This window comes from Cyanistes caeruleus, chromosome 5 (genome assembly GCF_971803275.1).
Source record: "Cyanistes caeruleus chromosome 5, bCyaCae1.hap1.1, whole genome shotgun sequence".
Classification (NCBI taxonomy): domain Eukaryota; kingdom Metazoa; phylum Chordata; class Aves; order Passeriformes; family Paridae; genus Cyanistes; species Cyanistes caeruleus.
Genome location: NC_141705.1, coordinates 40,815,855 through 40,839,940, shown reverse-complemented (window position 1 = coordinate 40,839,940; position 24,086 = coordinate 40,815,855). Strand labels below are relative to the sequence as shown.

Below are 24,086 nucleotides of genomic sequence, written 5' to 3'. Positions count from 1 at the left end.
AGTATCCAATTTTTTCACTGCTTTGAACTTCTTTGGACATGTCATTTTGATATCTACAAATGGATGTATGTGATCTATCAAAGACTGTTGCTGAGGAGAGGTAGATGTGTTCTCCAACAGAGTTTATGAAAAGCTTAATGTGGTTTAATGCAGGAAACATAATTTAGAGGAATTTTCAAGGTTTCTCAGAAATTATTTATGCCCTAATTTGGGAGAAACACGTACATCTGTGAGTGTCCTGTGCAAGCTGCGCTACCAACAGGCTTTTGTGGTTGAAAATGTAAAAATCCCAGGGCATACACATAGTCAGGTCACTTGTGCATGCTGTTTTGATCCTTGTCACTCCTAGCCCCTCTGGATGGTAGCTGTGATCTTGGCTTGTAGGCTTTGGCTTTACCTCCACTGCAAACCAAGTAGGGCCAGGGCATTGTATGGGCACTTTCCTGTCCGTGCTGCTACTTGTGAGCATGGCCCTGGCACAGCTTTTGTCTATGCTGAGTAGCATCTCTCATGCAGTGTTTGGACACAGCTCAGAGGTGGCACAGACCTGGGATAGTCCAAAAAGGATCCCTTATATTCTGTGAGGAGAGAGCTTCACCATTTGGTTGTGAGCTAAGACCACAGGGAGAGAAAATTGACCCTAGCACATTTTATTTACTGTTATTGTCACCTTACTTTGAGCCTGGATATTTTCAGAGGTGCTCTCCAGAGCTGCTGATCCATGGCAGATGGGGCAAGTAGGCTTCCTGTTGCTTAGTAGTTTTCCTGTAGCCATGGAGGACAGGCAGGTGCACCATGCCCTGCCTCACATGCTGCCTCCAGCTCCCCAGAGCCAAACAGCTGAATTGTCTGTCCCAGACAGGCACATGGCCATCAGATCTGGGTGGGAGCAGGAATGCTAAGAATTAAAGTACTAGGTGGAAATTCCAAGCAATGTATACAAAGAAATTTTCTGAAATGAGTCTCAAACAAAGTATGGAAAAGTATTTTTTTTACCAGCACTCTTGGCAAGGTCAATGATGTTTTGAAAGTAATTGTTCTCATTGCATGTGAAGATGATTTGTGTACCTGAAGTATCTTTTTATTACACCTATGCAATTTCAGTGTCTAACTCCATATGAAAGTGATTTTAAATTCTAATCCCATATAATGAACCTGCACCATTTTTTAGTTTTATACCACTTGCAGGTTTATACCTGGTGCTATAAACCTACTTTCTGTTGTAAATAATCAAAAACCTGAACAAAACCAGCTTCCTCTATTTTTCTGTAGACATCTCAACCTAGCAGAAGCAGAAATTGCCAACGATGATGCCCTTTCATGTTTAAGAAGTCCAAGGACAATAAACATTTGCTTTATTCATATTTCATTTCTGCATAATACCACAAAGTCCATCATACAAGGACTTGCTGAAAGATACAGCTTAATAGGATGCTGATTAGGATATACACAGTTTTGTAATGGGTGGTACAAAACAGTATAGGATCATAGAATTGTTCAGGTAGGAAAAGAAATTTAAGATCATTGAGACCATTAATCAAAGAGCTCTTTGCATCTCATCTTATTACTGACACAGAGCTGAGGTATTCTTGGACTATGAATAACCAATTTGAAAAATTCAATCAGAAGTAACATGGGTTGTCAGTGAGCAGGGAGAGCGCAGCAAGAAGCGATTGAATACTGAGCCCTCAAGCAATGAATAACGAAGTCCTTCGTAATGCCTTCGTGTTCTTCTATAGCAATGCACGTACAAGACAATTCAGCTGGGATGTTGAATCCTCTTCTGTGTATAGTAACTCAAGAATGAGTTAGCCTTGATTCTTGAAAACCTAAATTACAAAAGAAGATGAGTCATTGTATGGACCTACTGGGAAAAACTATGCTCTGATGTTTTTCTCATACCTTGACCCCCTCTTCTCATTCCGAAATGCATTAATGTAATATTCAGCAGTAATGTATTCTCAAAAATTGGTATTGCAGTCAAACTTTGTTGTAGAGTTAAAGAAAGAGTCACTTCCTTGTCTGAGTATATGGAATATACTGATGAGGTTTTTCTGCAATGACTCCACATGTAGTAATGGGGAGAACTTTGTGGGGTAACTGTTTTGTGATTATTCCTCTCACTTAAAATACAAGAAAAGAGGTCTCAGTGATTAGTTCTTGAGACAGAGAAACCATCTGTCTTTTTTCTATTTCCCCTGCCATTCCCAGGATCACTCCAGTATGCCTGCCTCATGACAGCAGTGCTATCTGGCTCCTTCTCCCCATTTTTTTTTAAATTTACAACTAGTTTTCAGTTGAAGTCAATGCTCCTGGTTACAGAAAGCAAATTAAAAATTAAATTATTCCAGTGTAATAATGGTTTCATTCAGTGCCATTGGAGATTTCAATCTTGTCCACAAGGTACTCTAATTAAGTAGCTCAACTTTTCAATCCCTGAGCACTTTTGCATCAATGTGAGGAACTTTGAGATGACCAGTCTATAGGATTCAACCCAACAAGTGTGGGAGGGGAAAAAAAATCCATGTAGACCTCAAAGCAGTTCAAAAATACCTTTTTTATTTTTATTTTTTTTAGTGCATGTATTTCAAACAAAGCTAGGTAAACCAACTGTTTCACTAACAGTGATAATAAAACACTGTCTTAGGTCTACAGTAAAAATATCTGTATAGTATGGAAACACAAAGGAAAATATGTCATTAGAGTTCCACTCCAGCTCTCTTGTAGTAGTTCTTTTCTTCTTTTAATGAACAAATCTGTCATTCCTCACTTCATTTTTATGAGGAAATTATAGCTGTAATCTTTATAACATTGTATTTGTAAGAAATTATTGTTGCAAGAAATTGTTGTAGTGGTCTCTGAGATTATTTGCAATATTAATGCTGTCTCAGGCACTGTGTGCCTGGTAACACCAAAACATGATTATGAATATTTAAAACTAAACCAAATCCTCACTGAGAGACATGTTTTCAATTGTGCTGTAATTTCTGCTCATATCCAACCCAGGCATGTGGAGATTGACTTTGTAGTGCCCTCTTCAATTCTGCTTCCTCTTTCACTTCCACCATCCTCTCAACATCCAAATAATAAACATAAAACTGAGATCCAGAGTAGTGAAGATCTCAAATTAGTATCATAGGTGAAGTTGGGAACAGACTCAGCTGTGTTAGTGCTTAACTTCAGGGTGTGGATATCTTCCTTGCCAGCTCAACTTCAGCATTTCTTCCACTTCTGGAAAGGAGTGAATTATAGCTGATAATTCACAGTAGAGGGAAGCCACCCATCTTTGAGAACACATGTCTTTCCCACGTAGTTTTCTTCCCAAAATCAGTAGAATTCTGTGTGTGATACCCTAATGGGATTGCTTGAGGCAATGTGGTAATGCAATGCAATAAGGGGAGGCAGCCTGCAGTGTTGGGAGGCTGTGCTTGAACTATGGCTAGATAACCTTAAATGTGCATGGAAAATGCAATCTTACCTTTTGAACTTGAAAACATAGTCCACCAAGTAGAAGTGGGTATCTCTGCAAATCTGCCATGAAAATAATATTTTTAAATAAAAATAATTTAAAGTTTTGTAATTTGTTGTAACACGGTTTTGAGGAATTTCCATTTTTAGACTTGGGAGTGCAGTAAATTTTCCTGTGCTGATCTGTTCCATGCTCATCCTTGCTGAAGTACTGAATTCTTAATTAGGCTGAGGGCATTGTGAAGCAATTTAGTCTCTATCATGTTTCACTTGGAGTTATTTTTGTATCTATTTAAAAAATTCAAAATGTGTATATAAAGATCTAGCAATTTCAGCATCCTTCTGTGCCCAAGCTTGTTTAAAGATCAAATTGGCAAAGCAGAACAAGTTTGATACTGTTTTATCCTACTATGTTTGATTTCAAACAGAATGGCTTCAGCCTGATTTTCCAGGGAAGAGCTTTTCCCATTTATTTACAGCTGTAAGATTTGATTCTGTAGCTACTTGGCATTTATAGATGGGAGGTTAGAACTTTTGTTTACTTCATTGCTTTTTAAACCTGAGCAAGGATAAGTAGGCATAATCACAAATTCTGCTTGCCTAATGCCATGGCAATGTTGACATGGAAATTGTTCCTAAAATAAGTAACAAACACTTCTCACATTGAAGACATTGCTGCTGCAATGCAAATGCAAATTAATGACTGTTAGTGCAGTCTAAACAATCTCTAGACAAGCTCTTTAATGTCCAGTGGCATACTAAACATACCAGGTATGTATTCCCAAGTACAAATTCATGGAAAGAAGACTTTTGACATTTCTGCCTTCGTAGTGATGTTTAATGATGGAACAAAAACAAAACTAATAACAATTGATAACAACATAATATTGATTAATGCAAAACAAAAATAACAGAACATCAATATTTCTGGTGTAGATTTGCACTGAGCCTGTGTTTTCTCATGACAAGGTGCATGTTTCTTTAGATGAACAAATCTTGACACACAAAATATTGGAAAAAAAATATGAAAAGTCAATCACAATATAAATGTACTCCATGGATTTGGAAGAAGACAACTAACACTGTCAGTAATGATCCATGGTTATTTCTGTTTTCAAAATATCTAGAACAGCTTTAGACATGCACAAAAAACGTTCTTTCATATGGTCCTAATTAAATATTTAAATTTTAAATCTTACATTCTTCTTCTTTTTTTTTATTTTTAATTCTTTGTTATGCCTTCTACTTAGAGGGCTGAATGAGCAAGTTTTTGTCCTAGCTAAGGGTCAGCTTTCCCCAACTAAAATTACCCTACTATTGCATGCAGTGATACAAGGACAAGGTTCTCAGGCTAAGAATTTTGGTGTAATTATCTCTGCTGGATACAACATAGGGTCAGTTGTCATTTTGTAGCTATTACAAACTAAGAAATGCTGCAAAAATTCTTAATGCAGGTAAATTCTGAACCACTGAGAGACTAAATAGATGTTTTTCATATCTGTTTTTCTAAGACCTTTGTTGCAATGTTGTTCTTCATATTCCATACATTCTACAGGATCATCAGCACAATTTGGTCAACAGAACAGTAAATTAGTTGTGCTGTTAATATGATGACAGGTTTTGGGGAGACGCCGCCCAGTATATTGCGGTGAAGCTTACTTACAGTTTCTTTCTTTCAAAACCACCCATCAACTGTCAAATTTAGTTTGGGAAAAATATAGAAACAAAATCAGACCTCAAAGGGTACTGGGCTTTCCTCTGGACTTTACATTCTACCTGGACAATTTGAAAATATATTTTATATGTCTGGAAGACTGAGATTAATCCCTATTGCTCTGTCACTTATATAACCAATACTACGTGTCAGCATCCTGTAGCTACAGGTTCTGAAAATCCCTTGTATGCAAAGTAGAGGTGGACTCATTCCTTTATTTAAAAGTTTTTCAGATTAAAAAGTTTTTCCTAACTTCCATTAGGGTTTGATAGCATGCAAACATGCAGTCAAAATCTATACACTTATTGGATTTATTATGTTCTGGTTTAATTTAAAATGCAAACAGTATGACCAATGTGATAGCTTCAGTCACACCACCTGGCTTATGAAGCAAAGCCAAGCCCAGTGAGAACTGACCTGGACTGACTCCACTAAAATCAACAGAGACTCATGTTGTCTTCAGTGAGCAAAGAATCATAACTTACCTAAGTTAGGAAACTAATAAAAAGCTCATATGTTTCGAAAACCCAGTGTTTGTTACTCATGTACCAGCCTTTCTCAATAGATCTGGAAAAGACTGGAGGCACTGTGCTAGCAGTGGGGTTTTTTTTTCCTTTAGATGAGGAAATCTAGGTTGTGCAACCTGTCACAGAAACATCAGGTATAATATATAGTCTCTTCCCATGCAGTCTGTGATATATAGATTTCATAAATAAATGCCTCAGTCCTTTTTATCTCAAACGTAATTGGCTGAGGAACTATAGTTTATTCTTCATTTAAAATTAGGGTTACTGTCATATTGCACTACTGAATAGCTCTTCTGCTCCATCTCAGAACTTGTTTATATAGGCTCTTCATTTATGACTAATAAATTGCTAGAGGAAGTGCTTATATGCAAGTAACACAGGTATAAGTCCTACTTAGAATAAAAATTATTTTATCATAAGAATTTTAACAAATGCAGGCACCAGAATTCTTATTAATTTCAAAACAAAAATCACACACATTGACCGAATCCCTTGCACCTCTGTAAAGCAGACTCTTTTACCATGAATGGGACATTAAAAACCAGCAACTACTGTTACACATTTGACTACTCTTTACATACAAGCAATAATAAAAGGGAGAATGGAAGAAAAAATGTGCTAGTGTTTAATTCTATCCTTTTTTGTAAGCAGTATCTTTAATTATGTAGAGCAGTTAATGGAACAAAGTAGCCTGAGCTATTTCAAGAGCACAAGTTTCCTCAGTGTTTAAAAATTTGGCTTCTGGACAATTTTGCTGATAGTTCTGCAAAAGTGTTTTTTTGGCATCTAGGCAATGGTTGCAGTGTGTCTGCATTTGTTTTTTAATCACAGTGTCATAGCCACATTTTTCCAGTCTAGTGAAGCAAGAACAGGCATGCAGATTTAATTTGTTTCAGACTCCAGAGAAGTTCTTTGCTGGCTAAATGTATTTACTATTGTGTTGCTCTGGGCCCTAAGAGTTCTCTGAACAAAGGACAGCGTTCCGCTCCCCAGTTGTAAATTCACTTCTAAGACGTTCATCACACACAGAGGTTTCCAAAAGAACTGGGGCAGGGAGTGGCTGTTTGAAGTCTTGCTGCTATTTGCCTCTAAAAACACAGACCTCATCTGTTACCATGTGCCACACGGTCACCAGGTGACTGGCTTGCCTTGCTAAATAAGTTACAACAGACCAGCTCTTTTTTTTAAAAAGGGAACAATAAAAATTTGACAGGATAAACATAGTAACAATCTGTATAATGTAATGCTGTTTTTGTATGTGTTTCTTTGAGGGTCTGTAATCGTACACGGAATTATTGCAGGTCTGTGGGTTCATTAAATCTTCTTCTAGAATTCCATAGCTGAAATCTAAATTTCCATGGGGTATTTCAAAACATCTATACAAAAGATATATGTTTTAATATTACAAGATTGCTCATAAGGGATGAAAAATCTCATTTTTGTCTCAGCACATTGCAGAAGACCTTGACATTTTTATGTTTCAAATTAATATTAGTAATGAATAATATTAATATTAATAATATAGTTGGTCTTACAGTTTCCTGACATGGCATTTTCCCATCATACTTAAAACACAAGATTTCAGTGTATGAGGTGATAATCAGTTTTGAGCCCTAAATAGCAAATTCTGTTTGTGAAACATAAAGTAAATAATTGAGTCAATAGTATACTCAAAATGTATCCAATACCTGGGAAAAGATAGGGATTTTCAAGCTTCCCATGGAAATTTTTTGTATATGGCCAAATTTTACTATAATTGCCATCCATCCACAGTATATGGCACTGAAATAATAAGGTTTACTCTAATGTGCAAATATCAGCACATGGAGTAGCTTTGCAGAAATTTTGAGTGTTTTTAATCATGAGGAACTTGCATTTCACTAGACTTATGTCTCTTCTGGTCTCCACTGTGGTAGCTTACTGCCAAAGGAACTTTCAAGCAACTAAAGGTTCCATAGATCTATTCATGCTATCAGATTATTTCAATTTTAAAAATTGAATATACTTCACTTAAAACAGAATATAAAATCAGAATAATTTCTATAAATTAAAAGTGTTGTTATTAAACTATAAAACTCTATGCACATGCTTCACAGGAATAAAGATGAAACATTGAGAAAGATGTTTATCTTTTGGAAATTTGAACCTTCTTAAAAGTGTCTTCTTAAAAGTTGCACTAGCTTATTTAAGTTGCTTTAAAATCATAAAAAATAAAATTGTGTAAGTATGTCATCTAGTTCATCCAGAGAACTGTTAACCTTGTGCAAATTAATTTGTTTCCTGCCTGATTTACTATGGTTGCATTGTCACATATAAGCAGATGAGCTATGTGTGATTTCACTTAATCAGCAGGTACAGGACGCAGTATATGTGCAGTGACATGCAGATTGGTGTGGGGTAACTTACCTTTGAATTGATTGATAAGGTGTCCAGCTCTAAGCTTTCAAATTTTTCTGCTTGGATATTTAAACTGAGACAGTGAAATCCCATCCCAACTTTGCCCTCCCTGCAGTTTTGTAAAACCTCTGTGTGGTTTTGGTCTTGCTCTAAGTTATGAGGCTGTATCAGGATGCCTCAACGCTGTGGAAAAGGGAAATTATATTCCTTAATATGTAAACATTTTTAAAGGAAATGCTTCTTGTCTGGAGGACATGGGTTTTCCTTGTACCAAAATGTACTTTTGAGGAAAGCCTGAAGTGATTCCTTACAAGAGAAAGCTTATTTGAACAACTGACAGAAATATGTCCACAGGTTATAACCACCAACAGCAAAGGCAAAATCAAAGGGTGTCACAGTTTCTCTTTAGAGTGTTTATGCATTTAGCTGATAGCATTTCTCTGTAGGATACCCATGAAGACATGGCTGAGGGAAGGGAGAAGCCATATACATAGCATCCTCATCGTAAGTTCCATCCCAAGTGAGAGAGATGTCTTTAACTGACAGTAGATAATACTTTCTTGGATCTGTCACTGAAATGATTACTCAATTATGTAGTTTGTCAGGATTAACACACTCTTTCTCATTCCTATCAGAAGTGGTAACTGCGAACTTTCGTCAAGAAAGAGCATATTGTTGTCATATAAATCCAGTTCGCCACCACTTATTTCACTTATCCCATGTAAAGGAAGATTTTATGATCTCAGATCTCTTTTTCTCTTTAACAGAACTGCAGCCAACATAATGTGTTTTAGAACTGGCTCAGGGTAAAAGTAATTTCTCATCTGAGCTGTACTCCTTCAAATGATAGATTTGAGATTTCAAGATCAGTGCTATTACCAGTCATTTCTTAAAGTGTTTGGAGAATCTCCCCTCGAAAGAGGTAAACAGGTCACAAACCTTCCTATAAACTCTAAATGACCAAAAAGTGATTTACAGTTCTGCCACTGAGCATTTCACCAAATAGTCGTACTAAATAAAGTTATTTTCACAATACATTCCTTTGGGATTTGACAAAACAGTTTGGATAAAATAGAGACTGTCCCATGCTTGGCACAAAGTTTGGCTCAAAGCATGTATTTCTGGAGGTCAAATGATGTTTATTAACTTGTTTTATTATATTCAGATATGCCTTTTTATTTCTAGTAGAGAGCATGCCATGAGAAAAACCCATTACTTAAAATGAACTTACTAGAAACACCAAATAGTCGGAATGATTCCAGTACAAAATAATTCATCTTCTCTGTGAATTTTCCCCCTTCTTTTTATGGCCACTCAAAAATACACAGCTGCCTCTAGACTTCCCCAGAAATGCTGATGAACCTCCCCTTTGTAGCAAACTGCTCCATTATTTCCGTTTGTATGGGTGGTGCTTCTCATCCTTTTTCTCTGCAGGTGTGAAAGGCATTGATGGTCACCACCTGTACATGCTTTGTCACATGACAAAACATTTTAAAAGTACAAAAGCATGGGATAAAATCTCATATATCCACTCCTTAGTGTGAGAACCAGGGAAATGCAGAAAAATTATCTTTTATATAATTATTTTATAGAAGTTCATTGGCTTACAGGAGGATTAGAATGTATGGCTCTTAACTGCATATTCAGAATCTGAAAACAAGTGGTTAGTTGTCCAAAACTATCTATGAACATAATTATGAATTAGAAAATCCAAGAGTATTTTCATACTATATTCCTGCCTGCAAAGCATTCATTTGGTAGGACTAATACTGCAAGAATAATCTCATTTTTAAACTATTTTTCCAATTTGCTGTTTAAAAATCCTACCTTCTCTGTGAATGTTGAATTCCCACATATTGCTGAGTCCAGTCATACAAATAACAGTCAATGGATGTGCTCCAGTCAAATATTCAGGAACAGTGATAGAGAAAACCTCATTATGGTCCCATCAACAGGGCAGTAGGCTTTTAGGGTGTTTGCCACTTGACAAAGGATCTGTTCTCATCACTTCATCAATTACAGATTCCATGCTGCAGGCAGTCCTAAAACTGAGCTTCTTTTGACCATTTAAAACAGGCAGGAGCAGGTTCGCCAATGCCTTTCATTTTGTCCAAAATGCACCAGGCTGCTTCTGGATATTAGCTTAATGATCTAGAAGGGCAAAACTGCTAATGGATCACAGCATGCAAGATGCTCTTGAGGAAGTTAGTAAAATGTTCTTAAATGTCTCATCAGGTCTGTCTTTTCTCTCACTGGAGCAATTCAGTAAGAATTGTAAGAAACAGGCACTTATGTTTGCTTTGAATCTTTCATCTTTTCAATTTATGCATAACAAAAAAATAACTAGATGAAGGCTATTTTGCCTGAAGTTACTTCATCTTTCATAGTATCATTAATCAGTATATATAACATATCTTTTCAGATTAGACAGCAAAGAGGCAAGCATCTTTCAAAAATAACTTCATTTGTAGGCAGGTGTCAGGAGATACTTTCAATGTCGTTTCCCTGCCTGTCTGAGAAAACAGCAATGGAGATGTAATGTGATATGAAAAATGAGAAGCCATTTCAGAATGGGAAAAGTTGCAATAAGTAGATATCTTTTTATTTCTCCCTGGCTATTTTGAAGCCAATATATATAGTAATAATTCTTTGTTAAATATAAAGATTTATAAAGAAATGTCCATGAGGAATTGTATTTAAGTATAACTAAGCTATTAACCTGTGAAATCGCAGGGGTAAAGGCTATAGCCAATACATCATAAAGGTGAATCTAAGACTGTAATTGCTAGCAAAGCAGAGCCATCCTGAGAGTTCTCAAAGAAATGTTATTTTGCAGTAAGTATCCTTAAAGAGTGCTGCTTTCAATTGTCACAGATGCTTTGGCTCACCAGCTAGTGAGTGCCATCCCAAGGAGCATTTCTGCTAGTGCTGTAAGCTCATTAAAAGAGATGCTTTAGAAGCTGAAGAGAAGACAGACTCATATTAAGAAAACTAAAGTCCAATCAGCTTTTAAAGGCAAGTCCCCTTTCCAGCCTGTTTGGAAAGTGGATCAGTCAATTTCTGGGTCTCAGATATACAATAGATTTCCAAGAAATAAATGGATAACGGATCTGTAGTTAATTCTAGCAGCACTGTATCTTGAAATGTCCATTCTTTGGAAGGAACTAAAAGGCTTGCTCTTAAATTTTTTTCTCATAACCATAAACCACTCAGTTCCAGTACATCTATGCACAGTGACCAAACGGCTGGTATGGAATCGTGCTTTGTTTAAGATCCATATTGAGCTTAACATGGACACTCTGACTTGAATATGTTCCACCAAGGCCCTTCTTCTCCCAAAAAGCAGTGACCCTTTGGCCTTCATCTAGATTTTTAGGACATTATAGGCTGTGAAAGTGCAAGACATCCCTCTGTACGAACCAATCAGAGTCTCAGCCATGGTTCAATTTTCCTGGACAAAGTGGCAAACCTGCCACTTTGTTTAAGGAAGCATGAAAATATGGTTTCCTCTCATTTTTAGACTCCTGCATAAATAAAAATTTCTGAAGTCACAACTATGCTTTTTCAGTGTGACTGTCACAGCAGATGTTGTTATTGAAGGTATAATAAGCTGTCACTTCTATGCAGCTCATATTGTTTGTAGATATGCATGATTAAGCAGCTGTATAAAGATAAGGTTATCTAATGGTGTATGAAACACTCCGGAATAAAAACCTATGTTAATTAGACAATAACTGATGCAACTAAATTAAGTGAAGACATTTCTACCTTCCATTTCTATTTTAATATCTTCTATCTATGTTGTGTGGTTTTGTTTGTTTTTTTATTAGAGGACAACAATGGATGGTCTCTGCAATTTGATAAACATTATACAAAGGACAAGTACAATAAACTGAAATCTCTGTATGCATTTCAGACAAAGACACCTGAGTGCTGTAAGTAATTACTTGAGTGATTATTAATGATGATTCCTAGAAAGAAATACAGAGCAAATATATGTTTAGCAGGAAATTTAGTGCTGTTTCATTTATAGTAAAACTGAATTAATATCTCAAATGAATGAATGCTAATTTGAAGCTAATTTTAGTTCCATTAAGGAAGATTCATTTTCTGAAAGAGAAGTGTCAAACATATTTTAATCATCAGCATATGCCAATTAAGAGGGCAATATAAATGTTTATCTAAATATTCTGATACTGCTGGAGAGACCATGGAACTGGCATATATTTGAGAGTGAAATGAAGGCAGCATTGTTCCCAGTTCACTTCTTTGTACATCAAATGAAATTAGCAAACCCCCTCCACTTATGCAGGTCTTTGAACAGATTTTTTGATTCTGCTGTCTATTATGATGAGCAAAGACTCCCTCATCCATTTTTGACCCATTTTTACCATAGAATTGTGCTCCTTCTAGTAATAAGGGTTCTGAATAATCTAAAGAAGTGCTGCAAAAATCCCATGCCAGATTCCTGTATATCATGCCTAAGGTTCAAGAGCTCTTTCAGAGGTAATAGTTTTTGTGCCTCTTTATACTTATATTTATTGTTAGAGTCCTCCCAGGTTGAAATCAAATCTGTAAAAGCATGTGCCTTAATTGTATTTAACAGAGCCTGCTATTTCTGTCTTTGTGCTCGTTGTTCTTTCGTACCATAATTCTTGTTCCTACATCCCATCACACCACACATCCCACCTTTTGCCCCGACCATGTTCTTGTTCTCCTGCAGTGGCTGGGGATGTGCCAGCAGAGTGTACCTGCCAAGGGCTGGAGGTCTTCTGTGATGCTGCCAAATTACGTGCTGTCCCATCAGTCTCTTCAAACATAACCATAATGTAAGTAGAGGAGTACCCTGGTGTCTTGCTCTGTTCAGGTTTTATTGTCAATCCTACAGCTTTTTTTACAGCTACAGCCTTATAATTATGAGCAGCTGATGCTCGGGAAGCACTGTGTCTCTATGTTGACAGGTAATTTAATATTTTAAGTACAGATTTTCCTTACATAAAAGAGGAGAAAAGAAATTAAGAAATAAAAAAACTCTGTGAACTGATCATTTCATGTTTTTAACAGTGACTTGAGCTACAAACAGTTTCAGGATATCTAATGAAATCTTCAAATGAAATGCTTCCCTTTAAGATACAATGCTTAGAACCTGTTTCTTATTCTTTGATTCTGTCAATATTCCTAGTCTGTGCTCCTGTCTATAAAGTCAATAACTTGAATTTGAACTCGGTGGAATGCCCTCCTGGAGCAAATCTATTCCGTTCTCATTTGATGTCGCTGAATACACTGTTATTTAAAAGGATTTAATGTGGGCTGAGTCATCATGCAGATATGTATGTGTAAGCCAAACTTTTTTTTAAGAGACCAGGATATGGTTGATGTGAACTTGGTTTGCACATTGCTGTTTGAGAGTTGGTTTTAGGTCTGGTGAGCAGGGAGCAACATCCTGTGTCCTTACCTGAGGATCTCTCCCATAGGTCTGGGTCATGGATCTTTCCTTTTGGTACCAGTCTCTGTTCAGATGTGGCTGAAGTTCTCCTTGCTGGGTCCATGTTCAAATACTGCAACACTTCATAAGGAAAACTGATGTGGAATGTCAAACATCTATTTAAACTGGCTTCTGGCTCAGGGTTGAAAAAGAGTTCAAAAATCCTGACCCGGTTCTGGCTGTAGAAAAAGCAGGGAGTTGTTTCAGCTGGCTTTCAGGCTAAATTCTCTTCTAATCAAACCATGTCCTGAAGGAATTTTGTTCTTGACAAGACACTTGATTGTCCCCAGTGGAGATGGAACTAAGGACACATGAACTGGGAAATAAGCTCTATATGCATTTGAATTTTGAAATAAATCTGTATTTTAAATTCAAATATTTTTAATTCTTAGGTCTAACTATTATTTTGTCAACTTTTCCTGGGGACATGGATTTATTTTTTTTAATATAATATATTTTTCTTACTGTTTAAGCATACAGAAAAACAGAAGTAGCATGTTCAGATGGTTTCATGTTGCTTTTGTTATTTAGCAGTGTAAGAGCTGCCCTTATTAAATAACAAAAGCACTGTAGGAACCTGGGACAGTGGTTTTACTGTATGCATTCATTCCTACAGGTCTCTTCAGAGGAATCTGCTAAGGAAACTTTCTGCTGATGTTTTCAAGAAATACCAAGATCTTAAAAATCTGTAAGGGATTACTATAACATAAAATACCTATCTAGTGCCTTAAATATTCATCCTTTACTTCCCCCATACATACACATTATTTTAGTTTAACATTTAAGCTTAACATTTAAGGAACAAAGTGTGGTTTTGAGCTTAACATTTAAGTAACAAAGTCTGGTTTGTCTCACCCTTTGGTACCTCATGTGTACCCTGTTTGGCTCAAGTACCTTGATTTGACATTTGTCTTTTTGCAAAACCATAATTTCTGCATATTTAATGGTTTATGCTTATAGACTGATTTATACCAGAAAAACACTAAATTTTAATTTTGTCTGAATGATGTTACATTTATAATAAACAGTAATATGCCAAAAAAAATTAAGTTAATCGATTTGTTCTGGAAAAAAAACTTTTTGAGTTTTGGAAACTCAGACTTCTCATTTTCATGGGAAGCTCATTCCCATGGCACATGGTTTTACTCCTAATTATGCCTGGTACTGATTTGATAATGCCCAACAAGTCCAATGATTATGGCAATACAGGAAATATGTTTTCCAGTGTGTAACATACGTGCTGTTCAAAAATCATAGCCTTTAACAAGATTTCTTTCTATAAAAGTAGTGAAATAAAAATTAAAGCCTAGATTATGGCTTCTGTGTAATCTGTTCAAAGTGTTCTTTCATGGGAACTGTGCTACACTGCAGCACCATCTTGTGTTCTGGAAGTTAAGTACCATTATGTCCCTTAAATTCCTGAAAGGTAAGTTTTCACTAAAAGAAATAAATCCATACCTATCTGTAGAAAACATTTGTTTCTAATATCAACTTCACACCCTTCTGATAGATAATTTTGCATTTTACAAAGGGTCTTGAGCAGTGTTTGACAGAAACCCATTTTGTAAAAGCCAATGTCTGATACCTTACTGCTTTCTAGCAGGAATGCCTATAGATGCTTCATTAGCTAGAATTTGATTTAAAGGACTTATGTTTAAATATTCAGAGAATAATGTTATAATGCCTTAAAATTATTTGAAAAAGACTTGGCATTTGCAGTTGATATTTTTCAACTCATTACTTCATTGAAGTAGCTAAAGAAATCCAGAAATAAAAAAAAAATAGTATCTTTAGTTTTCAGAAGATGAATAAGATTTGCTGTGGATTTTTAAATCTACTATCTTACAAATGCAGTATTTTAAGAATTCTCTGGTACCACACAAAAAAAATCAGAAATTATTTTAATTTTGCATTTATTCTGCAAAATTTTGATTGTAGCAGAGATCTGGGTAAACACAGAGATCAGGTTACACAGGTGAGCACTGCAAGGTTAGTACTTAATGAAGGAAGTTGCAAACAGCCACTCTGCTGTTCATCTTTGGTGAAGCAAGCATCCATGGGAATGACTTTTGTAATTTTGCTCTTTGTGTGAATTTCTTTAAAAACAACCTTGCAATCTTTGCAGCTATGGCTGTGAAATGGTTATTGTCAGATTCAAGGTGTAACAAATAAAACAACTTCTTTTAAAGTATTAAATGGGCATTCAGTTTAGCTGATAGATTCTAATTGGTTACTTGTGCTTGTTTTAACTTTGCTTGTTTAAAGAATAAATGGTTTTGGGTTTGTATCTTCTCAGGTATCTTCAGAATAATAAAATCAGAGCTGTATCTGCACGTGCTTTCAAAGGTTTATACAACTTGACAAAACTGTAAGTATTGCTTTTAGAATACTGAAGTAAAAAGCAGCAGGCAGAACTCTGAGAGTCTCTCTCTACCTGATTGCATATTAGGAACTTGCAAAGTGTCCAAAACTTTAGTTCAATGATTGAATTGAGAAAGCAAAGACAAAATAAGAGGTCTCTGTGCAAGTTTATCCAGCAGGACAGTAGTTTGAAAAGAAAAGCTGGGTCCATACTTCAATCCTATTCCCCAAATCCTCAGAATGGAAGAAGTAGACAGGATGGTAGTTATCCTGTAGAATGCCAAAGAGAATGAAGAAGGAGTAAAATGAAACCAAGAGCTTGTGATGGGTGAAAATTCTTTAACATGGTGTTTTGCTTTACAAATGCAATTCAAAGTAAACAGAATAGGTGATGTAAGGAACACTTTTTTCTTTATTTTGCAGCAACTTTTTGAAAGGTGCTTCTAACTTTAAAGGGAAATGATCATTGAAAGATACAACACATAAATTGCACTGATTGGTTCAGAACTTTTACTGCAATGTTTTCAGAAGGAAAGTTTTACAGAGCTGTACCTCTTTTTCTTTCCATAACACAAGTGTGGCTAATTATCTGTTATTACAACTGCTGTCATTATCTTCCTACACCATTTATTCTACCTCTCCCCATTCATTTTCAGCTTTTCTTTCTCCATTTTTCTGGTATCTGTATTTATGACTATTATCCTTAACTGAAGAGACTGAATGGGTTCCTGGAAACTTTCATGGGACAAATAACTCCACAAAAGGAAACTGGAAAGGGTCTAAAATATGACACAGTGAAAATATTTAGCTGCCTGTGCTTTCTTATAGATAAGACAGAGTGCTGTACATAATTGCTCTCAAAATCCTCACCAGAGAGAGTACTGCATTGCTCTCAAACAACGGCATAAAAATTAACATAGTCAAAAAAAATTATTAACAAAATAGGAATATTCTGGTAAATTATCAAGGAAAAAGTATTTTAAAACTGATTTTCATATGTCTGCTGCTAAATAATTATTTCATTCATTTATCTTTGGCTGATCTTGTTTCAGATACCTGAGCAACAATAAGATAACGAATTTGGAGCCTTTTGTGTTTGCAGACCTCCACAGACTTGAATGGCTGTATGTTGTTTTCTTATTTGTATATTTATTTACTCAATAAATAATTAATTTTATATATATAAATAGAAATATTTTGATTGCTTTCATTTTTGTGCATGGCATTACTTTACACTAGCTAATAACTAAGGAACTCCTGTTACACTGTGCCAGGTAAAAAATGCAATTGGCTTGGGTGAGAACAGAAAACAGCTCTTGAGCCTTAATGGCTTCAATGATTGATGACTTATATCAATAGTAAACAATGTTTATTAGCAATTACTTGTTACAAATGAATATATTAAATAACCCAAGTTATAAGATAAAACAATAGACAGATATTTTTTGAGCAGGTCTTTTCCTGTAAATAGTGCTTAAAATGTCCAGAAAATTTACTGTCATAACTGTCATTTCAGTACTGTCATACTGAAATATTGGCTTATTACTGCTTCTCAGAGAGATTTTGATTAAGTTATTAAAAATAAGCAAATAAAATGTCTTACATTCTTCTGCATGTTTGAGTTTGTTGAATTGCCACAGAGTACTGTTAGGTTGTGCTACTTTGTTTTTAAAGATAGTCCATTCAAAGTGTCTTGATGAAAGGATTCAAATGCCTCAAAGGAAAACACTTTGCAAAGTTGAAAGAAATTATCTTCTCTAAGTTACTTTTTTTTATTAAATTTTTCTGAAAGGTAATTAATTCAGTTAATATCTTAACCTGTCAAGGAATTGTGTGTTAATTTATTTAAGTAGTTTGACTGGACTATTGAAAAAATTCACTACAAAGTTTGTTATCTTTTATTATCTCTTCAATTTAAGACTGAAGTCAATCACCAGTCTGATACATATTTTGGTGTAATTTATAGGATAATTGAAAACAACAGGATAAATCGGATCTATCCCTTAACATTCTATGGACTCAAATCCCTTATTCTTCTGTAAGTATGAAACAAGATTTAAAAAATGCTGTTTGAAAGAACAGAATAGGAAGGGCATACTCATATAAAAACCTTTTTACACTGTCTGTGCTTGCTCACCCCAGAGTGCTGGCAGTACTCCTGCAACTTTCTGCCAGCCAGACAAAATGTGCTGGAGTAATAGGAGCTGGAGTTTGGGAGCGGTGGACACGCAGTGTCTGGAAAAGTATAGGGAAAAGTATAGGGAAAAGTATAGGGAGAGGAAATGATAAAAGGTGTCACTGAGAGGGTCGAGGCAGCTGCAGCACTGGGTTCCAGGTGGGACAGGAGGGGTCCCATAGTCCCTGCCCCCACCAGCAGCCCGACCCCCCTCCCCAAGACCCTGTCTATGACCTGCCACTGCCCTCTCCAGCCTCAAAGATGAGAGACCCTCTTCTTCTGCATCCCAGAGGGAAACCTCCCTCCACATCCCACTTCCTCCAGCACCCATAGAAGTTCCATGTTCTGACTGAACAGTAGATTTGTATTGGATTTCTACATTTCATTTTAATAGCAATGAAGTGGAGTGAACATCTTTCCTTTACCTGGTCATTAGCAAGCAAGGATAAAATACTGCTGCACAGAGTGCCATAGGGAAAATATGCGGAAGTTGAAGAAAATAATACTACTTTCAAAACTGTTCAAGATTGGAATGGGTTTTTTTTTCAGAAGTACATAAGAGAAATAATTTTTTTTTCTATAATGTAATTGTTCAAACAAAATCAGCTGTATTATTCCTCTTTTTTTTTTTTTTTAGAGAGATGATGAATAATTCTCTTGCTCGTTTGCCTGATAAACCTCTGTGCCAATATATGCCAAGATTAAACTGGCTGTAAGTCTATGTTATTTCACTGGAGAAATATTATTTTGTTGTGCCTGCTGGGTCACTGGCCTGAAGTCATCAGTTAAGTGTGCAGAAGTATTACATGTCTGCCTCTCTCTCTCTCTCTCTCTTCTGTGTATTCAAGTTCTGGTAGTATTTTTCTTCAGTTACCTTAGAAAAAGTGCCTGAGTTTATTTTCAGTGATTGATGGGGTTCTTTTATATCTCAGAGACCTTGAAGGCAACCATATCCATCATGTGGGAAATGCCACTTTCATCTCCTGCAGCACTCTAACTGTACTGTAAGTAATTGGATATGCTAGCTAGCCAGAGTGAGATCTGCTAATACCAAACAGTCAAGTGATTCATTACGGCAAATATAAAAGTTTCCTGAGTATTATGGCTATTTATCTCTTGAGGATATTATATTAAAATGTTTGGTTTGAGGTGAGCACCACACAGAAGTTTATATTTTACAGCAAAGTTCAGCATTAAATGTGTAAGTAGACTTTACTGAAGAGACTTTAGCGGATACAAAGACTTAAAAATTTTCATTACAACTTTTTTATGAGATCTATTATAAAGATCTCATAATGAGAACCAGCAAACATACAAAATACATAGCTTGTTACTTATTTTGATTGGCTGGTGGGTTGGCTGGCTAGTTAAATTTAGAATTTTCTCCAGAGTTTCTTCAGTGATGATGTAACCATCTTCAGAAAATCCCTTCTACTTTTTGGTAGATCAGTAGGCTCCATGGTGTGTGTCACTTTCAATTTTTAACTCTTCTGCATTACCTGTGTTCTTGGCTTTCTCATTGTTTTTAAAATCCAGATAGCTCATTTAAGGAATAAGCTGGGTGGCAGATGAAGTGAGGGAGAATGAAAAGCTGCACAACAATGTGCCTGTGTCTGAGACATGATTAGATCACAAAGCCTTCCAGCCCATATCATCTTCCTCCTCCCCTCAGTCAATTTGCACCAGCCTTCCACGGGTTTCTGTGTGTATGTGTGTATATATTTATATGTATGCAGAAGCACCTGCATGTATGGAATGTATAGGCAAAAAAAAAGTTATTTGCCAAATGATAAAATGGCAAATTTCTAGGTGAAATTAGCTTTTTAACTGAATTGGGCAAATATTTGAAGATGCAGAGAACAGAGTTTCAAACTTTATAAAACCTTATCTCCAAAATCAACTAGGGACCAAGAAGAGGCAACATAAATTTGTTTTATTTTTTCAGGGTGATGAGACGAAATAAAATCAGCTCCCTAAATGAAAACAGCTTTTCTTCTCTCCAGATGTTAGATGAATTGTAAGTAGATTTCTTCTCTTATTTGTATGAGTCACACAGTTTTGTGATTTATATTAGAAATACCATTCATCATAAATTCTGTTTCATATAACATGCTCTGTAGATGGCATCCTTCCTTAGGGTATTTTTTTTAAAATATATATTGAACAGAAAATAAATCATCAATAAAATACTTTGTCTGTATCAACCCTATTGGGGCTTTTCTCACATTATGTTCTCTGGGTAGTATAATATTAATTATTCTTCTATCACTACAATCTAGGTACATATGTGCCTTCAGTGTCTTTTAGGCCATTTGACACTTTTGGTTGGATAAAGACTTTTCCTCTGTTATTAGGTTTTCTGCATCGTGAAAGTAAGGTGAAAGGTAGAGATAAAAAACCAAAGTAAAGATGTGCTGTTTAGGCCATGTGGAAAAATTACCATCATGAAAAAATATATTTAATTAATTTTTAAGCTTCTACAAGCCAAATTAATGGTATTTTACTTACTTTTTGATGGAAATAAAATAACAATAAATTATGTATCTAATAGTATGCCTGAACTAATGAGACAAAACAAGATCTGACAGATCTAGCTTCCCACCTTGTTTTAGCATCACTCTTTTATAGTCCAGATTCCTGATAACCTATAGAATAAATAATATCCTATTTGGCAAATAAAACTGTGTATATTGAAACTGCAAAGCTATTCAGTAAAATTACTGTGTCTAGTAAGAACTTACTGTAACCTGTGTGTTTCTGCAGAGATTTGGCTAGCAACAAGATTGAATCGCTTCCTCCATATATATTTAAGGAACTAAAGGAGCTTTCACAACTGTAAGGATTCTTGTTTATTATTATACATAACTGTGTATTTCTCATTTGATATGATGCTTTCAGTCATATGTGTCCGGAAACAGAAGAGCACATTTGTTTGTATGTATCATTTAAGTTTTGCCTAAAAAACACACCAACAGCAATTTTATATAGCACTTTTTCCAGAATAATTTTGTGAAAGATGTGCATTTCCATGTCCCAAAAGACAGCATGTTCAAATTCTACCTATTTCTAGATCTTGTTAGTACATATAAGATGAGTTATGCTAGCTACATCATGTGAAATTAATTGTTTCATGGGAATGCTTAATGAGATATCAGGATTGTAAAAGTAGATTGTTTTCAGGACAAACTGTAAGGAATGTTACCTCTGTTGTATTTACAGGAACCTTTCTTACAACCCCATCAAGAAAATACAAATAGACCAGTTTGATTTTCTAATTAAACTCAAATCCCTGTAAGTATCAAGTTTTTTATATTTTAGCTGTATTTTCATTGTGATTATGCACATCTCCCTCAGTGGGATATGATCCAGAATATATTTTGTAAGAAATTTCCCCTGAAGAGTTATGGGGGAGTTTTTGTAGGTGCAGTAACACAGCAGCTCTAACTTGAATTCTGCCAGCAGAACTCCTCCTAAAACTCTGAGATAGGGCAGCAAGAATCTTGCAAATCTGAAATTGCATTACATTAGATTTAAGCACATCTTCATTGGTCACTTCACATCTGAAGTAACCATCTTGGTGTATAGCATAGCATTGATTCTTGTCAGACATCACTTCAAAATCATAGAATAGTTTGTTTTGGAAGTGACCTTTAAGTCCTCTAGTTCAACTCCTGCAATGAGCAGGGACATCTTCAACTAGATCAGGTTGCTCAGAGCTCTGTCAAGACTGACCAGGAATGTTCCCAGGGATGGAGTATCTACCACCTCTCTAGACCACCTATTCCAGTGTTTCACCACCTATTCATAAGAAATTTCTTCCTAATATCTAGTCTGAATCTACAATTTTTCAGTTTAAAACCATTAGCCCTTGTCCTTTTGCAACAGGCCCCACTAAAAATGGTTGTGGAGTTTAAAAAACAGATGTTTTCTTGGACAGAAGTGCAGTAGGAGTTTATGATTTGACCTGACATGATTATGTGTGAGCTGTAGCCAGCAGTACACATACCTTTGTCAATCAGACCAGCTTCCTCACAGTGACCGGAACACCCTGGCCAAATTCAGATAAATTTGGTAAATGGTTAATGAACTGAAAATACTAAATCTGTATAAGTGTCATGAAAAGAAGCAGCTGAGCACAGAAAATAATAACCAATTACCTCCTTAACAGTCAAGCTACAGCATGATTTTATCCTTTTATCTATTATTCAATACCAAAGAACTCATACAACTCAGTGATTATGGTCTTCCATGTTTTTTAGTCAAAAAAACCTGTTAAATCTTGAGATAGATCCACAGACAACAGTATTTTGGTTTGTTTGTAGAACACCAGTTACTTCTTCATCTGTTTGAAAGAGTTAAATAGTTGGGGAAAGCACTCCCTAGGATTCATTGCAGCACTTAATACAAGTAGCACACTTCCACATTGGGGCTTTCTCATGTCTGCCAGAAAAACTGCCTACCAACCCACATCAACTAACTAATGTCTGTACTTTTCTCCATTTTTGCCTCAATGTGCTCAGAACTCACATGAATATTACATTCAAATATTTGAACAATAAATCCAAATAAGGCTCTCCACAAGGAGAAGCAAAGACCCCTGACCAGTTGCACCTCTAACCAGAGAATGAGATGGACTGGAATAATACAGAACCTGAAGTTCTAAAGTAACATCTTACAGAGTTAAACTTATTGACCTAGCACTGCAGGGGGAAAATATATTGCTGCTTTCATATACATATATGTATATATGTGTGTATATATGTGTGTATATATATATATATATATGTATATGTATAAATGTATATATGTATATAAAATTTGAAATAAGGAATCCCACCTGTGTGTCACAAAAAAGCCAGCTTTTTTTTTTTTTCTTACATGCTATGTTCTGTGTCCCAGCTTCCTGCTGGTTTTGATATAACAAAGACTGAGATCTTGGGTTGGGTCTTTTGCCCAGTAAAGCACTCCTTGGGATAAAAGAATGTGTAAAAATATTACTGTTAGAACAAGTTATTATTTTGCCAGAGATGATGCAAGAACATCAGTAGAATGGTACTTTGAAAGGGCAACATATTAATCAGACATCAGACATGAATTCTCATGACTGAGAGCAGCACTAAGAGTTCTCTTCATGAATCTGGAAGACCACTGAATGTATTACTTGCAATTCCTTTTTGTTCCACTTCAGATTTTACACAGAATTTTTGGTCAAGTTTCAAAGGGTTGACAGATTAGATGCAATTAAAGTTCTTCTTTAGTTTCCTATGATCGTAAAACCACAACAAAATGCTCCTAAACTTTGGATTTTTACTACTGAGTTTCTATGGCCTTTTACTGAGAATATATTTTTACAGCAGCTTGGAAGGCATTGAAATTGCAAACATCCAGAGGAGAATGTTCAGACCTCTGAGAAACCTTTCCCACATGTAAGTAGATTATTTTAGAAAGTTTGTTTTCTTTGGCCTGAATTTTACAATTATGGAATACTGGAAAATTGAAAACAAAGGTGTATGAAAAGCAGCATGTGAGCAGTTGTCGAATTTTGACCATTTTTTATTTATTTTTCTTCTTTTAGAACATGTTTTCTGAGTAGTTACTGATAGTTTTGATGTTCTGATAACCAATCTAGAATGATCTCTCATCTGTTTCTCACAACCAGATATTTTAAGAAATTCCAGTACTGTGGGTATGCTCCTCATGTGCGCAGCTGCAAACCCAACACTGATGGGATTTCCTCCCTCGAGAATCTTTTAGCTAGCATCATACAGAGAGTGTTTGTCTGGGTGGTATCTGCCATTACCTGCTTTGGGAACATTTTTGTTATCTGCATGAGGCCCTACATCAGATCGGAGAACAAGCTGCATGCCATCTCCATAATGTCTCTATGCTGTGAGTACTCCATATCTAGAATGTTTTCAGTCTGTATGAATGATATTTGTAATAATAGTATAGGGACAT

The 24,086-nt window shown here is 35.7% G+C and overlaps 1 protein-coding gene across 12 annotated transcripts in view; it reads left to right on the top strand.

The window, feature by feature from the left end:
* Positions 1 to 24,086, top strand: part of RXFP1 (relaxin family peptide receptor 1) — a 61,560-nt gene that overhangs the window by 31,275 nt on the left and 6,199 nt on the right. For 8 of the 12 annotated variants that reach the window (XR_015287434.1, XR_015287433.1, XR_015287431.1 and 5 more), the window contains 13 exons: positions 11,937 to 12,041; positions 12,830 to 12,935; positions 14,208 to 14,279; positions 15,888 to 15,959; positions 17,005 to 17,076; positions 17,919 to 17,990; positions 18,766 to 18,840; positions 19,061 to 19,132; positions 20,074 to 20,145; positions 20,892 to 20,963; positions 21,348 to 21,419; positions 23,483 to 23,554; positions 23,788 to 24,017. Coding sequence is in view for 9 of the 12 variants with exons in the window: in XM_086891069.1 (XP_086747195.1) it covers positions 11,937 to 12,041; positions 12,830 to 12,935; positions 14,208 to 14,279; positions 15,888 to 15,959; positions 17,005 to 17,076; positions 17,919 to 17,990; positions 18,766 to 18,840; positions 19,061 to 19,132; positions 20,074 to 20,145; positions 20,892 to 20,963; positions 21,348 to 21,419; positions 23,483 to 23,554; positions 23,788 to 24,017 (1,164 nt within the window). In the remaining 3 variants the exon portion in view is untranslated. The remainder of the gene's footprint in view (positions 1 to 11,936; positions 12,042 to 12,829; positions 12,936 to 14,207; positions 14,280 to 15,887; positions 15,960 to 17,004; positions 17,077 to 17,918; positions 17,991 to 18,765; positions 18,841 to 19,060; positions 19,133 to 20,073; positions 20,146 to 20,891; positions 20,964 to 21,347; positions 21,420 to 23,482; positions 23,555 to 23,787; positions 24,018 to 24,086) is intronic. The other 4 variants (XM_086891075.1, XM_086891070.1, XM_086891074.1 and 1 more) reach the window with 1 other exon arrangement.